The sequence below is a fragment of the Aulonocara stuartgranti genome (genome assembly GCF_965226115.1).
Source record: "Aulonocara stuartgranti genome assembly, chromosome: 2".
Classification (NCBI taxonomy): domain Eukaryota; kingdom Metazoa; phylum Chordata; class Actinopteri; order Cichliformes; family Cichlidae; genus Aulonocara; species Aulonocara stuartgranti.
Window position 1 is genome coordinate 33,030,328 of NC_138940.1, and position 20,702 is coordinate 33,051,029.

Below are 20,702 nucleotides of genomic sequence, written 5' to 3' on the forward strand. Positions count from 1 at the left end.
CAAGTTCCTAATTAAAAGTGTGTCACTCTCACTTTCTTATTTCAAAAAGAAAGCAACATTAACAATAATCTAATTCAATCTAAGCCAAATCCAAACAAAAAAAATTAAGAAAACATATTTGACTAAAAAAGGAAAGAATTTTTTTTTATTTCTTTGAGGATTATCTTTATAGACAGTTTTCTATTATACTTATTTAAACAATAGAGCAGATTTGGAAAACATTGAGATAAATAGTGAAGGTGATTAAGAAAAATAGCTCCCACTGCTCCCTTTACTTCCTTCTTTCATTCCCTCTGCTGGATGCGTAATCTTTGTTTTGTTTTGAGGACGCCTCTCGCTGTGTTGGTGGAAATTATTCCTTCATTGCATCTACTCATATAATCTTCATTAGTGAGATGATTAAAAAGAAAAAGAAAAAACAAAACAAAAGGTATGAATCTACCCCTTCCTCCCTAATGTACACTGCACACGGTTGTATGTGAATTAAAGTTTGCAGTGGTTTATTTGACTTGATTATTTAATTCCTTATAAACTTGGTTTTATGATACAAGCTGCAACAGAGACTGAGGTTTCAAATCTTTTTGATTGGTTTAGTTATGTTTGTTTGGCCCTCTGTTCACATTTCACAGTAATAACACATAAAAGTGACACAGGAGGGAGATTGGCCGGATAACAGCTGCAGACGAGGCTGTGTTTGAGTCATTGTGAATGTGTGCATGCAAATTTTATTGAGGGTATATCGACATATTTATAACTTTGTTGTGCTGTGATTTCTTTAAAATGTCTTTTTGACCTTGCAGAAGAAATCAACTTTTAACATACTCGTAGTCCATTCCAACACGTTTTTAAAAAGAAAGAAAAACAAATGGTACAGATGGTGAATAATGGTTCAGCATGCATGTGTGTGGCTATTAATGAGTTTAAATGTTTATGTGGGAAAAATATTTATTTATCAATCCCACTTGAGCAGAAGGTACTGGGCCTCGGGTGGATGGGTGCATAAAGTCTGAGAGTGTGAGGAGTCTTAGGAGCAGTCAGAGGGCATCTGCTGTGCTGAGCAGCTTCTTGCCTTTGACCTAAGGCTCCGTCCTCCTATAATTCTTCTCATTATAGTCCTAATGGGCCAATCAGCAGCATGCTAAGCCAAAGGCATGCTTCTATCATCTTCACAGCTTTGCAGGGCTGTGTCAGTAATCCCTTCTCCTTTTTCCCATTCATACTACATGCCTTCTCTGATGTATTTGTTCTGTTTCACTGGATTACTCCATCCAGCAATTCACTGTTGACTGCCCTCTGATGTTAATATGAGGGAGTCCTTTTACTGTTTGCATTAGAGTATCTATATGCATGGGAAGAGTAGCAATTTGGTATCTAGAAAACAATGTGTGGATTTAATGACCTGTGTGCTGTTGACCATGTTTTGAGAGTGTTGTGATTCCCAAAACATATTGGTCCTATGAAATCCTTTAAACAAACTATCAAAAAATAACAAAGATAAAAAATGTATGGGATTTAGTATTCCATCCACCCATCCATCCATCCATCCATCCATCCATCCATCCATCCATCCATTTGCTTCTGCTTATCCTTTTCAGGGTTGCAAGGGGTGCTGGAGCCTATCCCAGCTGTCTTAGGGTGAGAGGCAGTGTACACCCTGGACAGGTCGCCGGTCACCATGTAGCACATCATCATATACCAGCTAGCCCAACATCAGTAACCCTTCAAACGTCACTGCTGTTTAGTTTCCTGTCTTCATTTATGCCAGAAGTGATAGCAGAGCTATATGTTTTAATTTTTTCAGAAATTCCTCAGTCAGAACATAGTATATCATGTTTAGGTGGGAAACTAGGCGAGCTAACTTTCTGCTAACTTCTAACTCAGTGAAATTGAATAAATTCTGTTTTTATGGATGCCTGGATTTTAAACTTCATTGTTACACCTGGTAGAGCAGCCACACTGATCATTTTATTAAAGATGAAAGAATTTATCTTTAATAAAATGATAAAATGATAAAACTCAGAAAATCTCAATCTGCTTTCATAAAAATTAGTTTTCTGTACTCAAATAGTCTCTGTAGCCACCAAATTTGAATCCAATAGCCAGTAAATCTGCCACAGCTCTGCGATGCTATCGCGTCAATGTGGATGAAAGACTCCAGCAACTTGTTGAATCTATGCCACAAATAATTAATGCAATTCTGAAAGCAACAGGGGGTCCAACTTCACAGCAAGATGTAACTAATGAAGGAACTAGTGGGTGTATATTATCACTTCGACTGTTAATTCACAACTTCAGCTTGTTTTTCATTGTAGCTGGAATCCAGTATCATTAAGAAATTCATCTACACCAACCCTCAGATGCTCACGTTTGTAGAGAATTAATGCTATATTGAATCAAGTTATTGGACATGCATGTGATGTCATTTTAAGTCATTTTTGATACTCTAATTCCAGCTGTTTGATAATAAAGGCAGAAAATCTGATTTTTAATTTTTTTTACATTTTAAGGCCAAATACAGTATCATCCTGCAGCTAGTCAGAACAGTGACTTCAAGGTTAACAAAGTGTCCTGATGTGAAAAGTTAGGTTGTTCTTGTGCTAAACATGTATGGGGCATTTGAATCAATAATGGTGACAAAAGCTGGGCCAACAAACACATCAACCTAATCACCTTAATCCTAGAGATCCCCAAACTCACAGTCCCTCCACCCTCTCTTTGTGTTACAGTCAGCAGATGTATCTGCAGATGTCAGCACTTGTTTATTTGTTCATTATTCATCAAAACTCATGGCTCAACATACACACCTTCTTCTTATACATTTTCAATAAGCTCACATGATAAACTATAGAAATCAAAAGCCTCTAGAATGAGGCAGTAAGGCAGTGGTGCCAGCAAATGAAGGGTAAAAGGTTCTCAAGACCTTTAAAGATACTTTTTGGATTAGGAATTCAGCCCAAATGCACCACAGAATATGTTCCAAGAAATTGGATAGTCCAAGCCAAAAAAAAAAAAACGTCTTTCTCCATAACATTGTTATTCTACCACTAGATTTATGGCTTAAAATGCAAAACACACCCTATCAATCACATGCTGACCTTCAGAAACTATTTATAGTGAGTGGAGGGCATGTAAGGAGTGGAGCATTTATGCAAACTAGTGGAGCTTAGGTGTAAAAAACTCATAGACCTCCATACTTGCTTTCATTCTCACAGAGCCTCCATGCGTATATGTTGTAAATGCAGCAGACGGCACTTTGGGTTTAATATGTATTCAACACAAACCCCTTTTCCTGTTGCATTTGTCCTCCAGGGTCCTTGCAGGGCGAGTACCAGAGAAGACTGTACAAGGAGCTGCTGGCTAACTACAATCGATTAGAGAGACCTGTGGTCAATGACTCAGCTCCCATCCTGGTGGAGCTGGGCCTCACACTTCTGCAGATCATAGATGTGGTGAGAAAACTGGATGTGTGTGTGTGGCATGGTATCTAGTTTGGTCATTTTAAAATAAAGAATGTGTGGAAAAATATGAAGTTTTCCAGGTGTAATTGTATGAAAACCTGAAGTGGATTTTAGTTACTTTAACGTTGACATTTTTGTATTTAGCTGAGTGTTACATTCATGGAGACTTTTCCGTGTAAGAGTTGTGGCTTTAAGGTTTGCGCTAATTTTGCAGGTGACATTAAATATTACACAATACAGGCAAGTATATATGCAAATGTGTTCTTGTTGTGTCTGTTTGAAGCTGTAATGTGGGTATCCATGAAGTGATTGATGAATCAAACACTACATTTGGGTTAATGAAACAATTTTAAAAGCTCTGTTTTATTCTATTTATTTTCATTTTAAGGTGGCTCTATTGTGTAGTAGTTTACTTATTTGCTTGGCAAGTGAAAGGTCACTGATTAGAGTGAGGCCCACTGTGGTGACCACTTGTTGCAAGGGAGGAGCCAAAAGTAGATTACATTTTATTTTTAAAATTTTTGCAGCTCCTTCTTGCAGCTCAATTGTAGTTTTTTACCGTGCCTCAAAAGCCCTGTGATTTTCTCTACCACAGTTTCCCATGTTGTCTGGAGTATATTTAAGAGATTTTTTAGAATCTCCTTTCCTGATTGTGATTTTGAGTTTGTGTGAGATTGCTCATACAATTCTTGTTTATTAGCACACTGAATGGCTGTTACCAGCTTGTAATGCATCCCATTTGGCCAAAAGGTGCCCTCCTAAACTTTGTGGTAAGACTGTTTTCCTTGTTAATGGTTGTGTTTAAACTCAACTTGTGGTTTGTCTTACCTTCGACCAAGTTGTTCTGGTGCGTAAATCTAACCAAACCCAAATCTTACTGTATAGTTTAATTTTAAACTAGAACTCTGCCCAATACACAGTGGAGTGACCACTGTTGATGTGTCTATATAAGAGTAATAAAAATGGTAAAAGTAATTCAGTGGTTGATAATATTCGATACAGGGGAGCTTAATACACTTTAAACAGTTGCAGTTTATGAACATTATATTTTATTCCTCTTTTCTCAGGCCTGTGACCCCAAAATCAGGTTTCTACTAACTTTAATGACTTTTTAAATAGTAAATGATCTTCTCAGAGTAGCAGCAGGTTGTCACATGAAGCCTCATTAACCATCAGAAAGAATTAAAAACGTAACAGACCCGACAGAGGCTGTGTGTACATTTATCAGTCAGTCTCATCCACAGAGAGGAGACAGTTTAGGGAAGTGTTAGCATGTTACATGCACTGGTTCTGAGATTTAACTGCCATGTGTCTGCTGTCATTTGTCAGAAATGACAGATGCAACAGTTTGTGTGTGAGAGCGTGCACTTTCAAAAGGACGTCTTCCTTTTGAAACTGGAAACAACTGGAAATAAAGCGTTTCCAGTTGTTCTTGTTTAATCTATTTGATAATTAAGGAACCACATGTTTTTCTGATGATCTACAGTTTCTAACAGACTGAGGAAGACATTCAGACAGATTCAGAATTTTACACTAGTTTACTGTAGTAGGGCTGTAGTCTAAAACAAACAAACTTTCAGTCCTTCTAAAATCATCTTTCAGTCTGTTTTTCCACTAATTTTTGTTTTTCTTTATATGTGGTGATGCTTCTTAAATCACTGAAAAGCTTTTATGTAAAAACTGAGGACTCAGATACTTACAAGTCATTTATTTGTCAGATCAGATTGGCTCTCCTTCATAAAGGGTCTTCAGTTAAGAGTGTACAAAAGATGTGTTTGGAATTAAATTTTTTTAGACTGAATGTCAATTAACTTTTCTGCACCTCAATATGTTTCTTTTTTGACAAAGATTTTTGACTGTTCCAGACAACTTTCAGAAAAAGGCTAATCCTGTTTATTCCTCCTGTCTCTAACAGTCTGATTTCTACTATCCATGTTGTTACTGAGATACTTTGACACGTGTCACCATCTTCTGCTCTTAGTTCAGTGGTATCCTTCGTTAATAGATACTCAGATTTTGTTGAAAGTGTGTCTTTGAGCATGGCCCAGGCCCATTTATTCCATCATACACCTTCCAAACAAAGTCAGCAAACTGAAGTGCAGTTTTTGTCCGCTGAGCTGCTTCATATGGACATAATGTCTGTCCTGCTGCTTCAAAAGTTATCAGTTTCCTAAAAAGTAATTCCTGAGAGAGGCTGTTCCAGGGCATTTTTGTTGTATAAGTAGAAGCTGCTTAAAGCTCTTGGCAGTCTCTGATGCTTTTTCAATAATGAATCTGACCATCCTCTAGTTTTTTTTTTTTAACTTGAGTGACGTGGACTTCATCTGTAATCAACAACCAAGGGAGCAGTCTTGACAGCAGGGTTTTGACGATGGTCTTAAGGAACTTTGTGATTTCTCATCTTGGCTTCTGGACAAGTTCATGCCACCGAGACCTGCATTGCTCCTGTTCTCCAACATCTTAGCTGGTGCTTCAAACAGCAACTGGTGTATTGTGTTCACTGAAGCTTTGGTCTGATTTTTATATGACGTGAAAATGCAAATGAACACGTATTGATAGAAACACCAAGATATTACTAGGAAATGTATACAACACTATTACTGTAACATACAGTAGAAACCCCCAAAGCTTGATTTTTGCTGCAATAATAATAATGATAGACCATAAATTAAATAAATAAATATTGCCATTCTATACATTATGGCCCTGTTTACTGTGCTGCAAGAATTTTGTCTGACATCAAATAGATATGCAAATTCAGCTTTTCAGGATATTCCGTTTTATTTTGATTGTTTCATTAAATTGTTTATAGACAAAGTTATTTACCTTTTATTTGACAAATTCAAAAAGAGGACAAAAAGCTAAAAAGATGCAGGAATTCTGCTTGGATTTCATTTAATATATATCCCCTTTTCTTTAAAGTAAGGGAGCACAGGGAGCAGGAATAGTGATGCTTGCAGAAATGCTAATTTCCACCCTGCAGCTAGAATATGAGCAACATCATTTCCAGAAATGCTATATGTACACTTTAAAAACATTTCCGAAGTTCATTATTTTATAATGTTCGTCATTCTTTGATTTCAGCATGACATGCAGTATTTTACAAGAGCTAGCATGATATTTTACATTACATCACCCCTGTTTAACAGACAGTGTTATATAAAAAAGCTTGGAAAAGTTTTAAATAGTCCTTTGCCACCATGAAGCTCTTTAACTGAGCTACACTTTATTGCAAAAAATCACTTCTAGAAGGTTTCACATAGCGTGGTTGGTTCTTTGGAAATGCAAAACAGCTGCAATGACTTGCTGATCACAAAGGCATTTTCCAGTTTATTAAATATGAATTGCTTTGGTTCTTTGCTCTTATATAAAAGAAAATCTCACTCTCTTTTTGTCTTTCTTCTACTTCTGTTTTTAGGACGAGAAGAACCAAGTGCTGATAACGAATGCCTGGCTGCAGCTGGTGAGTTAAAGTCTGAGTGGGGCACATGACCATCAACTTAATGTGCTGTAATACTTGCTTAATTGTTGTCTCTGAAAATAACATAGTGCATGCTCTAAAAGTTGGAATAGTCTTACTCATTTCGGTAACTCTATTATCAGCATTATAGGTGTTTTTCAGTTACACCTAACAATTTGGCTTTTTTAACCTGCTCACCTATGAAAGCCTGCCTGGACCCAAGCACCAGATTCTCGGTCTATGGAAAAAACATTGGAGCAACCTGATGTTTAGGTTTCTAATGGTACACAACACATAGGTTGTTAACACAAAAGGCTCAAGCAGCCAGATTCAGTGTCTCTGTGTCATTGTCCTGTTGCCTTTCCCGCATATACTGTTTATATGACACAGTCGACACCCAAGTCCAAAGTCCAGGTGTATTTAAAGAAATAGAGCAGCTTTCAAAAAGCTAAGGGAAGAGTTATCACTAGTTTACTGTCCCATGCTATTTCTATTTTAAGATACAGACTTTTAATGTAGCTTGTCTGCTCCATTTACATTTTTGCTATTCAATTTCTTACATTGTGACAGGTTACAGGTTTAGCAGTGCATGAGGGTAAATTATGCCATTTTATAAAAATGCCACATAATCTATAACTGAATGAATGAGTCTATAAATATGTATGTTTCTGTCTCAGTACTGGACAGACATCTACCTGACCTGGAATCCAGAAAACTATCCCGGTGTCCAAAACCTGCGATTTCCTTCAGACCAGGTCTGGACGCCTGACATCCTTCTTTACAACAGGTCAGTTCTGACTTTGTCCACTCATTGCAGCCTTACTTTAGAAGGTTATGACCTTGATCTTTCTTAAAAAAAAATGTTTTTCTACTTTTCTTGTGGAGCAGTTTAACACTGTCTGTCCTTTGCTACAAATAAACTCACCTCTCAGAGCCATCTTTCCTTGCACTATGTATTTTTGACAGGAGCGAATTAAATGTGTATGTAATTCTTTAGATATGCCGCCATTTTTTAAATTAAATTCCACCTTTAATCTCCACAAAACCGTGCAGATTAGTTTGAGCCAAAGTGATAAATATTCAATCAAAATGCAGCACAAACACATTAATACAAAACAGGAGGAGACGGGTTATTTTAAAAACTCTGTGGCAGTCAAGTCACTGACGATGAACGAAAGCTGATAAAAAGCAGCTGATGTCATTAAAACTGATTTTCACTATATTAAAAAAATATTAAAATGTTAAAAAATAATAGTTTTTAATGAATTTAGGAGCCGCACAAGAGCTAAGGTCAAAATCATTGTTTTCATAAACGATGTTCAACAAGCTCATTGCATTTTTGATTCAGGTCAAGCTGATGATGGTGGCTTATCCACTTCATGCTTCTGTGTAAGGCTTTCTCAGTCCAATTAGAGATGTAGGCCAGTTGTTTTCCTCCAAAACAACTAATTGCAATGCTTGAGTGAGAGATGGATGTTCAGTTTGAGACTAAAAGGAAAGGAGAAGATGAAGGGATGGATAAATTTAGTACCTCCAGCACACACATCACATGGAACATTAGGACAAAACAAAGGTCTAGGAGTATTAACCCAAATTTTAAAAGCTTAGCTTTTAGACCTGCCAGGATTACCCAACCTAATCTCTTGACTCTCACCCCTCTCTTTCCCCATGTCTGCCTTTTACCCTCCCCTACCCCTTCACCGCCGGCCCGTCTCACCATCCCTCTTTTCATTTCATTTCATTTGTGTCTCCCTCCACGTCTCTTTCATAACTCACTGTCTTACTATAATTCATTCCATTCAATCAACTCTTTCTCTCCATATTTTATCGTTCCCATCTTTCATCGAGTGCTCTTTATAAATCACTCCATCTGCTCTGTCAAAGTGTCAGCATGTTTCCTCGCCCTCCTCTCTCTGCCCGCTTGTCTTGTTTCTGAACTGGCTACACACTCCCCTAAAACTTAGGTGCTACAAATGTTATTTACCAAACACTTTGTTTTGGTGTTTTGTCTCCATATTTTTTTGTTTGACTTTTTTTGTCAAATCTAATCAAATCATAGTGAAACGTATCAGTCTGTGCAAAACAAAGGTTCTGTCCTCTTTGTTTCATGTTAAGGGTTTTCTATAAATTTGCATACTTTGTCAAAGTAAATTCTCCCTGTTGTATTTTACAAAATATATTCATAGTAACATATGTCCATTACAGCACTACTGCTAATATATTATGGCCTGAATATTTTTTTTACAGTTTTTTCAGAGCAATGGCTGAAAAAAACCCCAAAACAGACTCTAATGAGAAATCAAAATATCTGTTGAACTCGCTAAAAATGAACAGCAACATGAAGCTAAATATGAAGATCCAGTCCACAGTTGAGCATGAGGGTTTATGCACCTCATGAGGAAATATCTAAATTTACAGTTTTCAGAAATATTAATAATATAGCTACTATTACAGTTATTATTGGTAGGGTTGCTATAGTTACACTGCATGACACTGAGCTTTTACACAAATGCACAACAAACATCTGTACAAAAATTCCCACGACCTCTTCTCTTAGGGGTGCCACTTGGGCTGATGTATGCAGTCTTGGTAAATATAATAATTACATACTAAATAGTACTTATTCCATAACACTTTAACTCATAACCTAAAGTAACACTGTGAGGGACCAAGCAGCCAAGGCATAGAGGACACGGGAAAAATGTCTTCAAAATGGGTTCTCTTTATTTTAACCCTCAAAAAAAGTTCAAAAAGACAAAATTCAAAAATATAATTAGTGGGCTCATAAAAGAGGTCAACTAAATATAACTCTACAAAAAGTAATTTCCAGAAACTTATATAAACAAAGTGGACACAACTTAACTCACAAACTGACCTATAATCACAAAGTTTGACCAAACCATTTACACACAACAGGGGGGAAACAAAAACAAACACCAACACTAACTAAGCACAGAATAACTTTAAGTAAAGCTAAAACACCCCTGTTTCTGATAGCACGTGCTTGGTCCTGCTGAGCAGGCATTTTGTTCTCAGCCATACCTTTTGCCCAGACAGCAGACAGCCAACGCTCCAAACCAGGTAACTCAAAGAAAGAGAAACATAATTAATATAACAGAAAATATTTTTAGAAAAACCATACAATGCTATTATGCGTGTGCCTCATAATATCAGTGTTAGGTTTAAGTAAAATGATTAAAGAATCATATTAGTGAATAAGCAACTGCAAACCAAACTAATAAAGTGAATGAATGGACTAGTTTTACCTATGTGTGGCTGATGCCATCACAAACATATTCAACATATATATACATAACATATATACATGTAAGGCAGCACGGTGGCACGGTGGTTAGCACTGTTGCCGCACAGCAAGAAGGTCCTGAGTTCAATTCCACCATCAGGCCGGGGTCTTTCTGTGTGGAGTTTGCATGTTCTCCCCGTGTTTGTGTGGGTTCTCTCCGGGTACTCCGGCTTCCTCCCACCGTCCAAAGACATGCAGCTTGTGGGGTTAGGTTAATTGAATAATCCAAATTGCCACTAGGTGTGAGTGCGAATGGTTGTCTGTCCCTGTGTGTTAGCCCTGCGACAGACTGGCGACCTGTCCAGGGTGTGCCCCGCCTCTCGCCCTATGACAGCTGGGATAGGCTCCAGCGCCCCCCGCGACCCTGAAAAGGATAAGTGGAAGCGAATGGATGGATATATACATGTATACAATGAATCTGCAAATATATATATAACAAAAAAACTGCTATGAGGCATATTAAATAACAGTTTGTCATTTTTACCCAGAGATCTCGTCATCCGGTTTGGGCTAATTTATCTGTGATTTATAACTTTATATAACTCTAAGAACAAAATGTATTGCACTTAATCACTCTCATTTTTATGTCAACACTGTGAAAGATGCACTTTGTGTTTTCTTTAAATGAATAATTCCATGTTACCACTGTTGGATGCTTGGTGTAGGTGTCCTCCCTACAAGTTGTAAGCTGAAGAATGAAAATAGGAAGTACTTACTAGACAAAAGCTTACCATAAATGTTTTTATTCATTTCAATTGTATTAATATTACCATAATGATGTTTAGAGGTGCTGAGATCCGATTCTGTCTAAATATGGAATGGACTGAATGGAAAGACAAAAAATGAGATAAGCCAGCTCATTTCTTTCCCAGTGTGAAATCTCATATTTCTCCGATATTGCTTTTGTTATTGTCAGCCTGTTTTGTTCACACTGCTTCACAATTATATTTTACGCATGGGTAATCTATACAGTGAGCCATGGATTTATCATCCAGAAGATATCTGTGCATTCCTGCCTGGGGAAAATAGTTTTTTATCCTCCATCTTTGCAATAGTTTCAGTCTTTAATTAGCACATTTCATCTTCCAGTTCAATAATTACAGTGGGTCTAATGACTTGCTTTTCGTCAACTGGCCTCATGAAAACACAAACCAAACTTTAATTAACAGATGAGACCGTTAAGATATTTCTCTTCTACTGAGACTTCTACTTTACTTCTACTATGGCTTCTCTGAAAAAAACCAAAACTTTTCTGTTAATTCACAAAATACTAAGTTTTAAAAAGACACTTTATTTTCTGTTTCATGCTTTGTCTTTTACTTGTTTCGTTTTAGTACGCCAGGTTTTGGATGAAGCCTTTATAAATGCTGAAACACTGAGAATGATTCAGACCTTTGATGGTGCAGATAAAATAATAGTCGTTATAGTTATACCATTATGACATTTTTCAAAGCCACCCAGTGGCAGGGCTGTTCTGGTTGCTGAGCATATGTTTGACATCTCTGATATAAAGTAAATAGAACTATAACGGGCCGAATATTTGAGCTGTTAACTTTTCTCTCATTTGAGGAAACAGAAAGCTGCAACGATGAACATAACAGACGTCAAATTCAGGTAGGACAAAGACTGAATTGCAGTTATGGCAGAAAACGTAAACATACAGCACACAACATTGTGACAGGCCATATGAATTAATAGAGAAGTAATCAAATAAATGGATGTGAACTTTTTTTTCCTGGACGGATAGCTGAGTTGAATGAATAGACAGATGGCTGGATTTAATGATGTTTCTCTGATCCATTAAAATTAATGAAGTTTTGAATGAAAGAAAAGAGTCAATGTCTTTACTGCCCAGGAGCATGTTTTCAAAATTCACGATGGTTTATAATAAGGTTTATAAGAAACCTAAAAAAACCCAATTCTGTCATCTATTATTTTTTCACAAATCGCTGAAGTGGTGACAGGATAAGTAACAATAAGGTGCGGCGTTATTAGTATATGTATTCATGCCTATGAGGCTGTGCAAGTTCCTAAAATGCTTATGATGACAACATGTTTAAACTTACATTACAGACAACATATTATATGCAAAACCAAAGAAATTATCAGATACCACTGTGTAACATTACAAGTCTTCTTCCGTCCTGTTTGCTTCTGTATTTTATGATTTGAAGCTGAATTAAGTTTATAAGTAATCCATTTAATGTCACTTTGCACTCTGCTTCTATTCTGTCCATTTGCTAACCACGAAGCCTCGAGGCTGTCAAACAGAAAGCCTCAAGTCATGATGCCCTGAGGCTGCTTAATAGAGGGCTGTATCTCTGGAATATGACATAATGGACATGGACAGATTGGTCTGTACTTCATGCAGTCATTCTGAGTCTGAGGCACTGACCTTGTGTAATTCTCAACTATGCTTGACTAAAAGCTTCAGAAAAGCTTTGGGGAAGGTGTTAGCTGTTTCCTCTGGAGAAATACACATTCTGTATCTCTATTTTATTCTTATCTTTCTCAGATTTCTTTTTTAAAAAAAGCTTCAGACTAATCATTTAAGATACATAAGATTATATTTAACATAATTTTATATAAACATGTTTACCGTTTGTACATTTCTTGTGCTGCATTTAGAATTTGTTCACTCTGTATGGCCTTTTTTCTGCCTCACATCCAAAAGACTTCCTTCTTTTTATTATTGAGAGTCAGGTGTTGAGTTAGTGAGAATAAAGCCGGGTGAGTCATGTCCCATGGTGCAGAGACCTGTCACTGCCACCATTGTCACTGTCGGTCAGTCTCCGTTTCCCCCTTGCTGCACTCTGACATATCCACAGCGCCCTTTTGCCAGCCTGTATGTGTGTATGTGAGCGTGACAGCTTCTCCTTCTCCCAGGGATATCACGTGTCCAACTGTATGCTGTTTTAATAATTCTAATCTTTACATGGCAAAATGTTGGTTACTCCATTATTAAGGGTTTCAGAAACTTCAAATATGCTCACAAATGTTTAACTGTAAGGTCTGGTAGATCTTTGATGTTACTTGTGCATCGTGGAAGAGCCATGTAATGATGCTTTAAATTAATAATTCCATGTGACCACTGATGAAAGCACTGTGGAGGTATAAGATAAAGAAATGCAACAAAAACTATAATCAAGCTGAAGGGGTAGGCAAGTGTCTTAAGTAAAAATTGAAAAATTGCGATTAGTGTGTACCTTCTGGCATCTACTCACACACACACACTTCAGGACATCGTCTACTGTGATGTGTGTAAGCGCTGATTGCAAGAAAGCTTGCACATCCAGATAAAGTAAGGCCAAAGCTTGAATAATTCATTGCGTGTCTCCACCTTGGCCAACCCCACACATCCCTTCCTGAGTACCTGCAGGATCCACAGCTAATAGCGACGCACACAGCAGAGACATAAAATATAACACTTGACCCTCCAGAGAAAAGGTCAATCACTCAATCTGAGAAGAAGCAGGTACAAAGAAAAAGGAGCCATCTACAAACTTTGGTTAAAATGCAGGCCACGTTTTTTTGTCAAGTCTCAATACTGCTGTGGGGTATTTCAGACACGCTGATGTTATCACTCTCATTGGGGATTGAAGTGTGTGTGTGTGTGTGTGTGCCTATTGCTTTATTTTTTGTTTGCATTTTACTGCATTGTGTGTGCCTGTATACTGTGCATTTATGTACAGATCTATATGTGGCTTTTTAAGCTGTTTGGAGTGTGAACTAAAACAATATAGCTCACAACAATTAATACACAATGTGTCTAATAGTTTGCACATGTGTATTTTCATGTAATAAATACACTTATTAATCAAAATGTGTTATTATTTAAAAACTACAGTACAATAAAACATTTGCTCCTTTGCCAGTCATATTGTCCACAGCATCAGTGGTCTGTTCCTTTTTTCTGCAGTGTTTTTTGCAGGGCTTATTTTTTGGGCTATTGCTGTATACTTTTTACCAGCACTGTCTGCTCCTTCAGGTTCAGTCCTCTGATCAAAACTTCTGTTTTGTATTCACACTCTTGCAGACCTTTCTTTCAGGAAGCTGAAATTTGAAGCAATATGAGAAACTCTCACTCTCTCACTCTTTTTGTTGCAGACTTTTGTGTGTTTTTGTATTGTCTTGTTAATTTTGTTGTTTTGGTAGCTCATAAAAGAAGATTTCTTCCCCTTTATTTGATAGAGCAGCAAGAGTGAACAGGGAAAGACATGGAGCAAACTCAAACACTGTCTGCTGCATGGTCACCTGCTCAACCTTAATTGATATATTTTACTGAATTTTTTGTATTCACTGGTCTAAGCTGACTCATTTTTTCACTTCTATCCAAATGCCGTATTGAAGAAGGATCTAAATTGCTTTCTTCCAGCCAGCTGCTACACTCAGAATTTAGTTTGCTTTATGACTTTTGCCATATACTGTTAATTCTCTAAAAGTTCAGGTTTTGCCTCTGGCACTTTATTAAGGACTTCCCATTCTAACCAACACCAGAGGAGCTTTTCTTTAATATTTAATTAGAGTTCAAGTGGAGTACCAGAGCTGTAGTACAATCAAGGTTATGCACATGCATTTTCTTTACTGTAAGCATCTATCTCTAAGTGCTAGCACTCTTCGACTTGCAGATGTAACGTCAAATTATTTATTTGTTTTTGGTACATTACAGCGAATATTGTCAGTGAAACAGATCCAATAATTTTTATGTGTTTCATATTTTGCTCAAACTGGCGTTTAATCATTGCAACAGTTAGTGAGTTACAAAAAACACAAAAAGGATCACCTACTCTGTTTTGGTTTTGCAATTACATATTTAGCGTTTAACAGTTTTCATCAAGGTGTATAGTTGCAGGCAGGTTGAGGGCTCAGTAGATATATCACTCAACAACTCCCTGCTGCCACTGCAGTCACTGCAGACTATACATGAAATACGTCATCTCCCCATTTTGAAGCTTCAGTGTTAGCATCTTGGCTGCTATCATGCTATAATGGGGCATGATAATTGCATTAAAATGCTCCGACCAAACGTAGGTGGTAGCTCTTGGCTACATCACCCCCTATCTGTGCATGCACCTGTCCCTTAAAGCAGCCTTGCCTCAACTTAAAGCGTTGATAAATTGTAACGGGTTAGTTTTACATAAGCTATGTACCCTTGTAAAATTATTAGCTATAAAGATCAGTTGCTAAGCATGATCGTTTCTGTGCTAAAGATTGTTATTTTATTATCTAGTCCATACAGATTGACTCATGACCTAGTCTCAAAAAGTCACTAAAAGAAATGCAGTTTTTGGCACTTGGCTTCAGTTTTCAGACTGAAAATGCTGGCACAAAATGCAAACAATATTAACTGTATCAGGTGTCAGCCCCATGGTAGACTGGTGCCCTCTCTCAGGTGTAAACCCTTCTTTTGAACAGAGACAGGCATTGTGCAATTTGCTATTTCTGAGAGCACAGCAAAGCTTCAGGGCGACTGTGAAGAGTAGGAACTGCTACAAGAATAAAAACACACAAATAAAGGCACATTGGCACCACGTTTGCTGCAAATAAACAGATGTGACAGAAATACCTTCTTGTTACTTTTTCCATCAGCGCTTGCATTCCCCAACAAGATAATTTTATCATGTGGCAATGAATGAATGCTTTAAAAGTACTGTCCTCTGCTTTCTTCCCAGTGCGGATGAAAGGTTTGATGCCACGTTTCACACCAACGTGCTGGTGAATGCGTCGGGTAACTGCCAGTATATTCCCCCTGGCATCTTGAAGAGCACCTGTTACATCGACGTGCGTTGGTTTCCCTTCGATGTGCAGAAGTGCGATTTGAAGTTTGGCTCATGGACACACAACGGCTGGCTTCTGGACCTCCAGATGCTCGATGTGGACACATCCACTTATATACCAAATGGAGAGTGGGATCTTGTGGGTAAGAGGGCTTCTTTAATCAGAACATTGCAGAACTTTGCAATAAGAAAGGCTGCTTAATTCAATCTGTCACCAGAGAGTGAGGTGTTACATCAGGTTTTCTTAAATCAATATTTCGAATCTCTTTTATGTAAATAAAAAGCTAAAATACTCAGACATAAGCAGATGTTATACATTATATACATGCACACTGCCTGTTAATAGACTGACATGAGGCCAAAAAAATGAGCTATAATGAATAGACTGGAAATGGAAGAAGTTTTGGAAGACCTCTCGAGGTTTTCAAGCTGGGACAGAGTAGAAGGAAATCCCAGTTCCAGGGCTCTGGGGTTTAGGTTAGTTTGAAATGGGTGTGAGACAGAACCAGATGGCATGCAAGAGAAACAGTTTGACACTTTGACATGAGTGTAGCCAAGCCATATGTGAGTGGAGCTAATCACTTCCCTAGAGCTGAACCTTAAGGTGAGAAAATTCTAAAATTCAGGAAAACCATGGCCTACCTACTTTCTACTTTTTTATTTTGCCAAACATTTAAATACAGAGTGAAAATAATGAGGTTGAAATACAATTTTATTTGAGAAGGGACTGTATAAAATATTAACATAAATGCTGGCATTCAATGCATTGTACCAGAGTTAGCTTAAGCTAATTTGCAATCCCATTGGCAGGTCGCATGGTCACATGGTGTTTGGGTTTACATGGTAACAAACATTTAAATGAAGTTTGCTCTTTAGTCCACAGAAACAGATCTGCATTTGTGTCCTTCAGGTGTGCCGGCCAAGCGTAATGAGTTGTACTATGAGTGCTGTAAGGAGCCCTACCCTGATGTGACGTTTACAGTCACCATGCGCCGCAGGACTTTGTATTATGGACTAAATCTGCTCATCCCCTGTGTGCTGATCTCTGGCTTGGCCCTGCTGGTCTTCCTTTTACCTGCAGACTCAGGAGAAAAGATTTCTCTGGGTGAGAGGGGCATGCTGAACACACGTTAGCTTACTGCAGATATGTATTGGTGCATATGTGAATAAGTAACAAAAAAGAAGAATTGATATAGAATATTGGTCGAGTAAAATAAAACAAACAACAAAGGGGGTGTATTGTTTAGACATTCTTTAAGTTTTTAAATAAAGGAGAGTGTTCAAACTAATAAGAATGCAAACACCCTGCACAGTACATCAAAACTTCAAGGTGCCCTCACATGCATTACAAGCATATTTGTCCACAATGAATGTTGTAATGAATTCATGCATTTAAAGACACTTAAAAAAAAAATCACTGAATGCATTCTGTCCGTGCAGAGCATTGATGAATAGCTACCTGTCTGTGAGCAATCAGCAGCTACAAAGTAGGGGAGTTTTGAAGCTGTAACCTACCTTGAACATGTCAGAGAGGGCACCATCTGACAAATGGTTGTAGTCACGAGAACATAACTGATTACATACATAAGTAATTACAAGAATAATTTCATACACCAGTGACCCTGATTGCATCATTATGTATATGCTCATGTTCTCTCTCACTGTGTCTCTCTTGGTTTCTGTCTCAAGGCATCACTGTGCTGCTTTCGCTAACTGTCTTCATGCTTCTGGTAGCTGAGATCATGCCTGCAACGTCAGACTCTGTCCCCCTCATTGGTGGGTTATATTTCTGTGTCTGTGTGAGTACATGTAACATGTTTAAGCGTGCGTGAATGTTGAATCAGGGGGAGCAAATGAGATTGGTATGCCTTAGAAGATAAAGCATACCAATGATTTTGTTTAGCTTTACCTGATACTTATGTCACGGCGGGGTGCGCCGGTGTGTTTTTGAAACAGGACCCAAAAGCAGATGTGGACGAGGTGTTGCAGGTTTAAACAGAAAGCGATCCTTTATTTGGATGATTGCAGGAGTAAACCAGGAAACCAAAGTAAACTGACAAGACACTAAGAAACAAAATACTAAACGGTACTGAGACCAAAACCTAAACTATGACTGTGGTGGAAAATAACAAGCAAAGACCATGACTAATAATACATAACAGACAAAAAATCGTAACTAAGACTGAGGTCAAATAAACAGAACCAGGCTAGAACTAGGGCAGAATAAACAGACGACCCGACAATGGCATGAAGAAAACAAAAGGCTTAAATACAGACATGAGGTGAATCAGGGGAAGTGGAAACATATGGGGAAACAGCTGACAGCCATAAACCTAATGACAGGACCAGGAGAGAAAAGCTAAATACAATTAACAGAGAACACATGACATTGTCAGAATAAAACAGGAAATACTAAAACTAAACATGACAACACAACTCAACAGACCCAACACGTGATGAATAAATACCAAACCCCAAAACATAGAAAACCCAGGAACAATAACCAATAACTGCCTAAACTAAAGGCAAAATAGGAAATAACACAAAAACTAATAACATATCAAAAAATACAAAGAAAACTCAGAGTGCTGGGTCAGAGACCCAGCCTGTGACAACTTACTGATTATACCTCTTTGTCAAAACTTTATTATGGCTTCTGAAAAATGAGTGACAGCAGCAATAACAGGATAACTTATATTCTCCTGCCACTTTATTAGTTACAACTTGTTGGTACTACTTCCGATTCATCTCAAAGGCGCTCTATTGGATTGAGATCTGGTGGCTGTGGAGTACATTGTCATGTTAAAGAAACCAGTTTCAGATTATTTCAGCTTTGTGTGCTGGAAGCAGGCAGAAGATGAGAACATTTTGTTCATAAAAGGAATGGACTCTATGTTCACTTGGTACTAAAGAGCCCACAGTGTGCCACCACCATCACCACCACCTAGAACAGGGTGGATCCATACTTTCATGGCAGTTATGCAAAATTCTTGCCCTGCTGTCCAAATATATATATATATATATATATATATATAAATAAATAAAAATATATATATGTACCTCGTCAATCTGGAATCGTCATGGAAGGACAGGCCCCTGCACGGTATGTACCACCGGCAGATAGAGGAGGTGGCTGATATCCAGAAATCCTACCAGTGGCTGGACAAAGCTGGACTGAAAGACAGCACAGAGGCACTAATCATGGCAGCACAAGAACAAGCTCTGAGCACAAGATCCATAGAGGCTGGGGTCTATCACACCAGGCAAGACCCCAGGTGCAGGCTGTGTAAAGATGCCCCAGAGACAATCCAGCACATAACAGCAGGGTGCAAGATGCTAGCAGGCAAGGCATACATGGAACGCCATAACCAAGTGGCCGGCATAGTGTACAGGAACATCTGTGCCGAGTATAACCTGGAAGTCCCGAGGTCAAAATGGGAGATGCCCCCAAGGGTGGTGGAGAATGACCGAGCTAAGATCCTGTGGGACTTCCAGATACAGACGGACAAAATGGTGGTGGCTAACCAACCGGACATAGTGGTGGTAGACAAACAGAAGAAGACGGCCGTAGTGATCGATGTAGCGGTTCCGAATGACAGCAATATCAGGAAGAAGGAACACGAGAAGCTGGAGAAATACCAAGGGCTCAGAGAAGAGCTCGAGAGGATGTGGAGGGTGAAGGTAACGGTGGTCCCCGTGGTAATCGGAGCACTAGGTGCGGTGACTCCCAAGATAGGCGAGTGGCTCCAGCAGATCCCGGGAACAACATCGGAGATCTCTGTCCAGAAGAGCGCAGTCCTGGGAACAGCTAAGATACTGCGCAGGACCCTCAAGCTCCGAGGACCCGAGCTTGAAGGATAAACCGCCCGCAGGGGCGTGCTGGGTGTTATATATATCTGAGTTACTGTAGCTGTCAGGGCATGAGTCTTTTATTACTCGCCAGCCGTTAATCACAACATAGGTGTGCTAATTTCTTGTTTGGCTTAGTTCATTTTAATTGTGTTTTGATTAATTCGCAATTTAGTTTGTTCTGTCTCAAAAAACAATGTGGTTTGGGTCCACTTACCGTATTTCTGGAATTATTGTACATCTTGTGTTTTTCTATTGATTCTACCTCCGTATAGATATACACTTTCTAATAGCAGCCTAATTTCGTGCTCCACTTCTACTATAACCTTCTTTTCTGTCCTTTTCTTTTCTTTTTTTTTTTTTCTTTTCTTTTCTTTTCCTTTCTTTTCTTTTCTTTTCTTTTCTTTAAGGCCCTAACCTCTTCTCTTTTATCTTTAAAAAAAAAAATCCTAACAAATAATAATGAAACTCCACCTACACACTTATCCTACCCCCTCCTCTACTGCTTCCTGATAAGAGTCTCTCTCTCTCGCCTCTATTTTTGGGTTTATTTACCTTTGTTCTCTGTTTTGTTGCACTGTTTTGCACTGCTTTTATTCACCCAGCTTCAGTTCAAATGTGCATCTCTTCCCTTTAGCAAAATAGTGTGTTGTAGATTGAGGAGAATTGCTTTCCTTTCATGATAGAGTGTGAAATCAGCCTAGTTTATTCAGTCTTGTCTGTTTCTAAATGCTAGTAATTATGAGCATCTAATAATAAAATGAGGAGTAAGTGGGAAAAAAACATGCCACAAGTAATAAAATGATTGATCTCATACATAACTCTGGGGAAAAAACAATTAAGCCTTGTTGATT

General features: G+C 38.2%; 1 protein-coding gene across 1 annotated transcript in view; it reads left to right on the forward strand.

Annotated features, from left to right (window-relative positions):
* LOC309714696 (neuronal acetylcholine receptor subunit alpha-7-like) overlaps window positions 1–20,702 on the forward strand; it is a 37,786-nt gene that overhangs the window by 12,881 nt on the left and 4,203 nt on the right. The window contains exons 2-7 of the mRNA XM_082547327.1: window positions 3,310–3,449; window positions 6,877–6,921; window positions 7,596–7,705; window positions 15,895–16,142; window positions 16,910–17,104; window positions 17,689–17,775. Coding sequence (XP_082403453.1) covers window positions 3,310–3,449; window positions 6,877–6,921; window positions 7,596–7,705; window positions 15,895–16,142; window positions 16,910–17,104; window positions 17,689–17,775 — 825 coding nt within the window. The remainder of the gene's footprint in view (window positions 1–3,309; window positions 3,450–6,876; window positions 6,922–7,595; window positions 7,706–15,894; window positions 16,143–16,909; window positions 17,105–17,688; window positions 17,776–20,702) is intronic.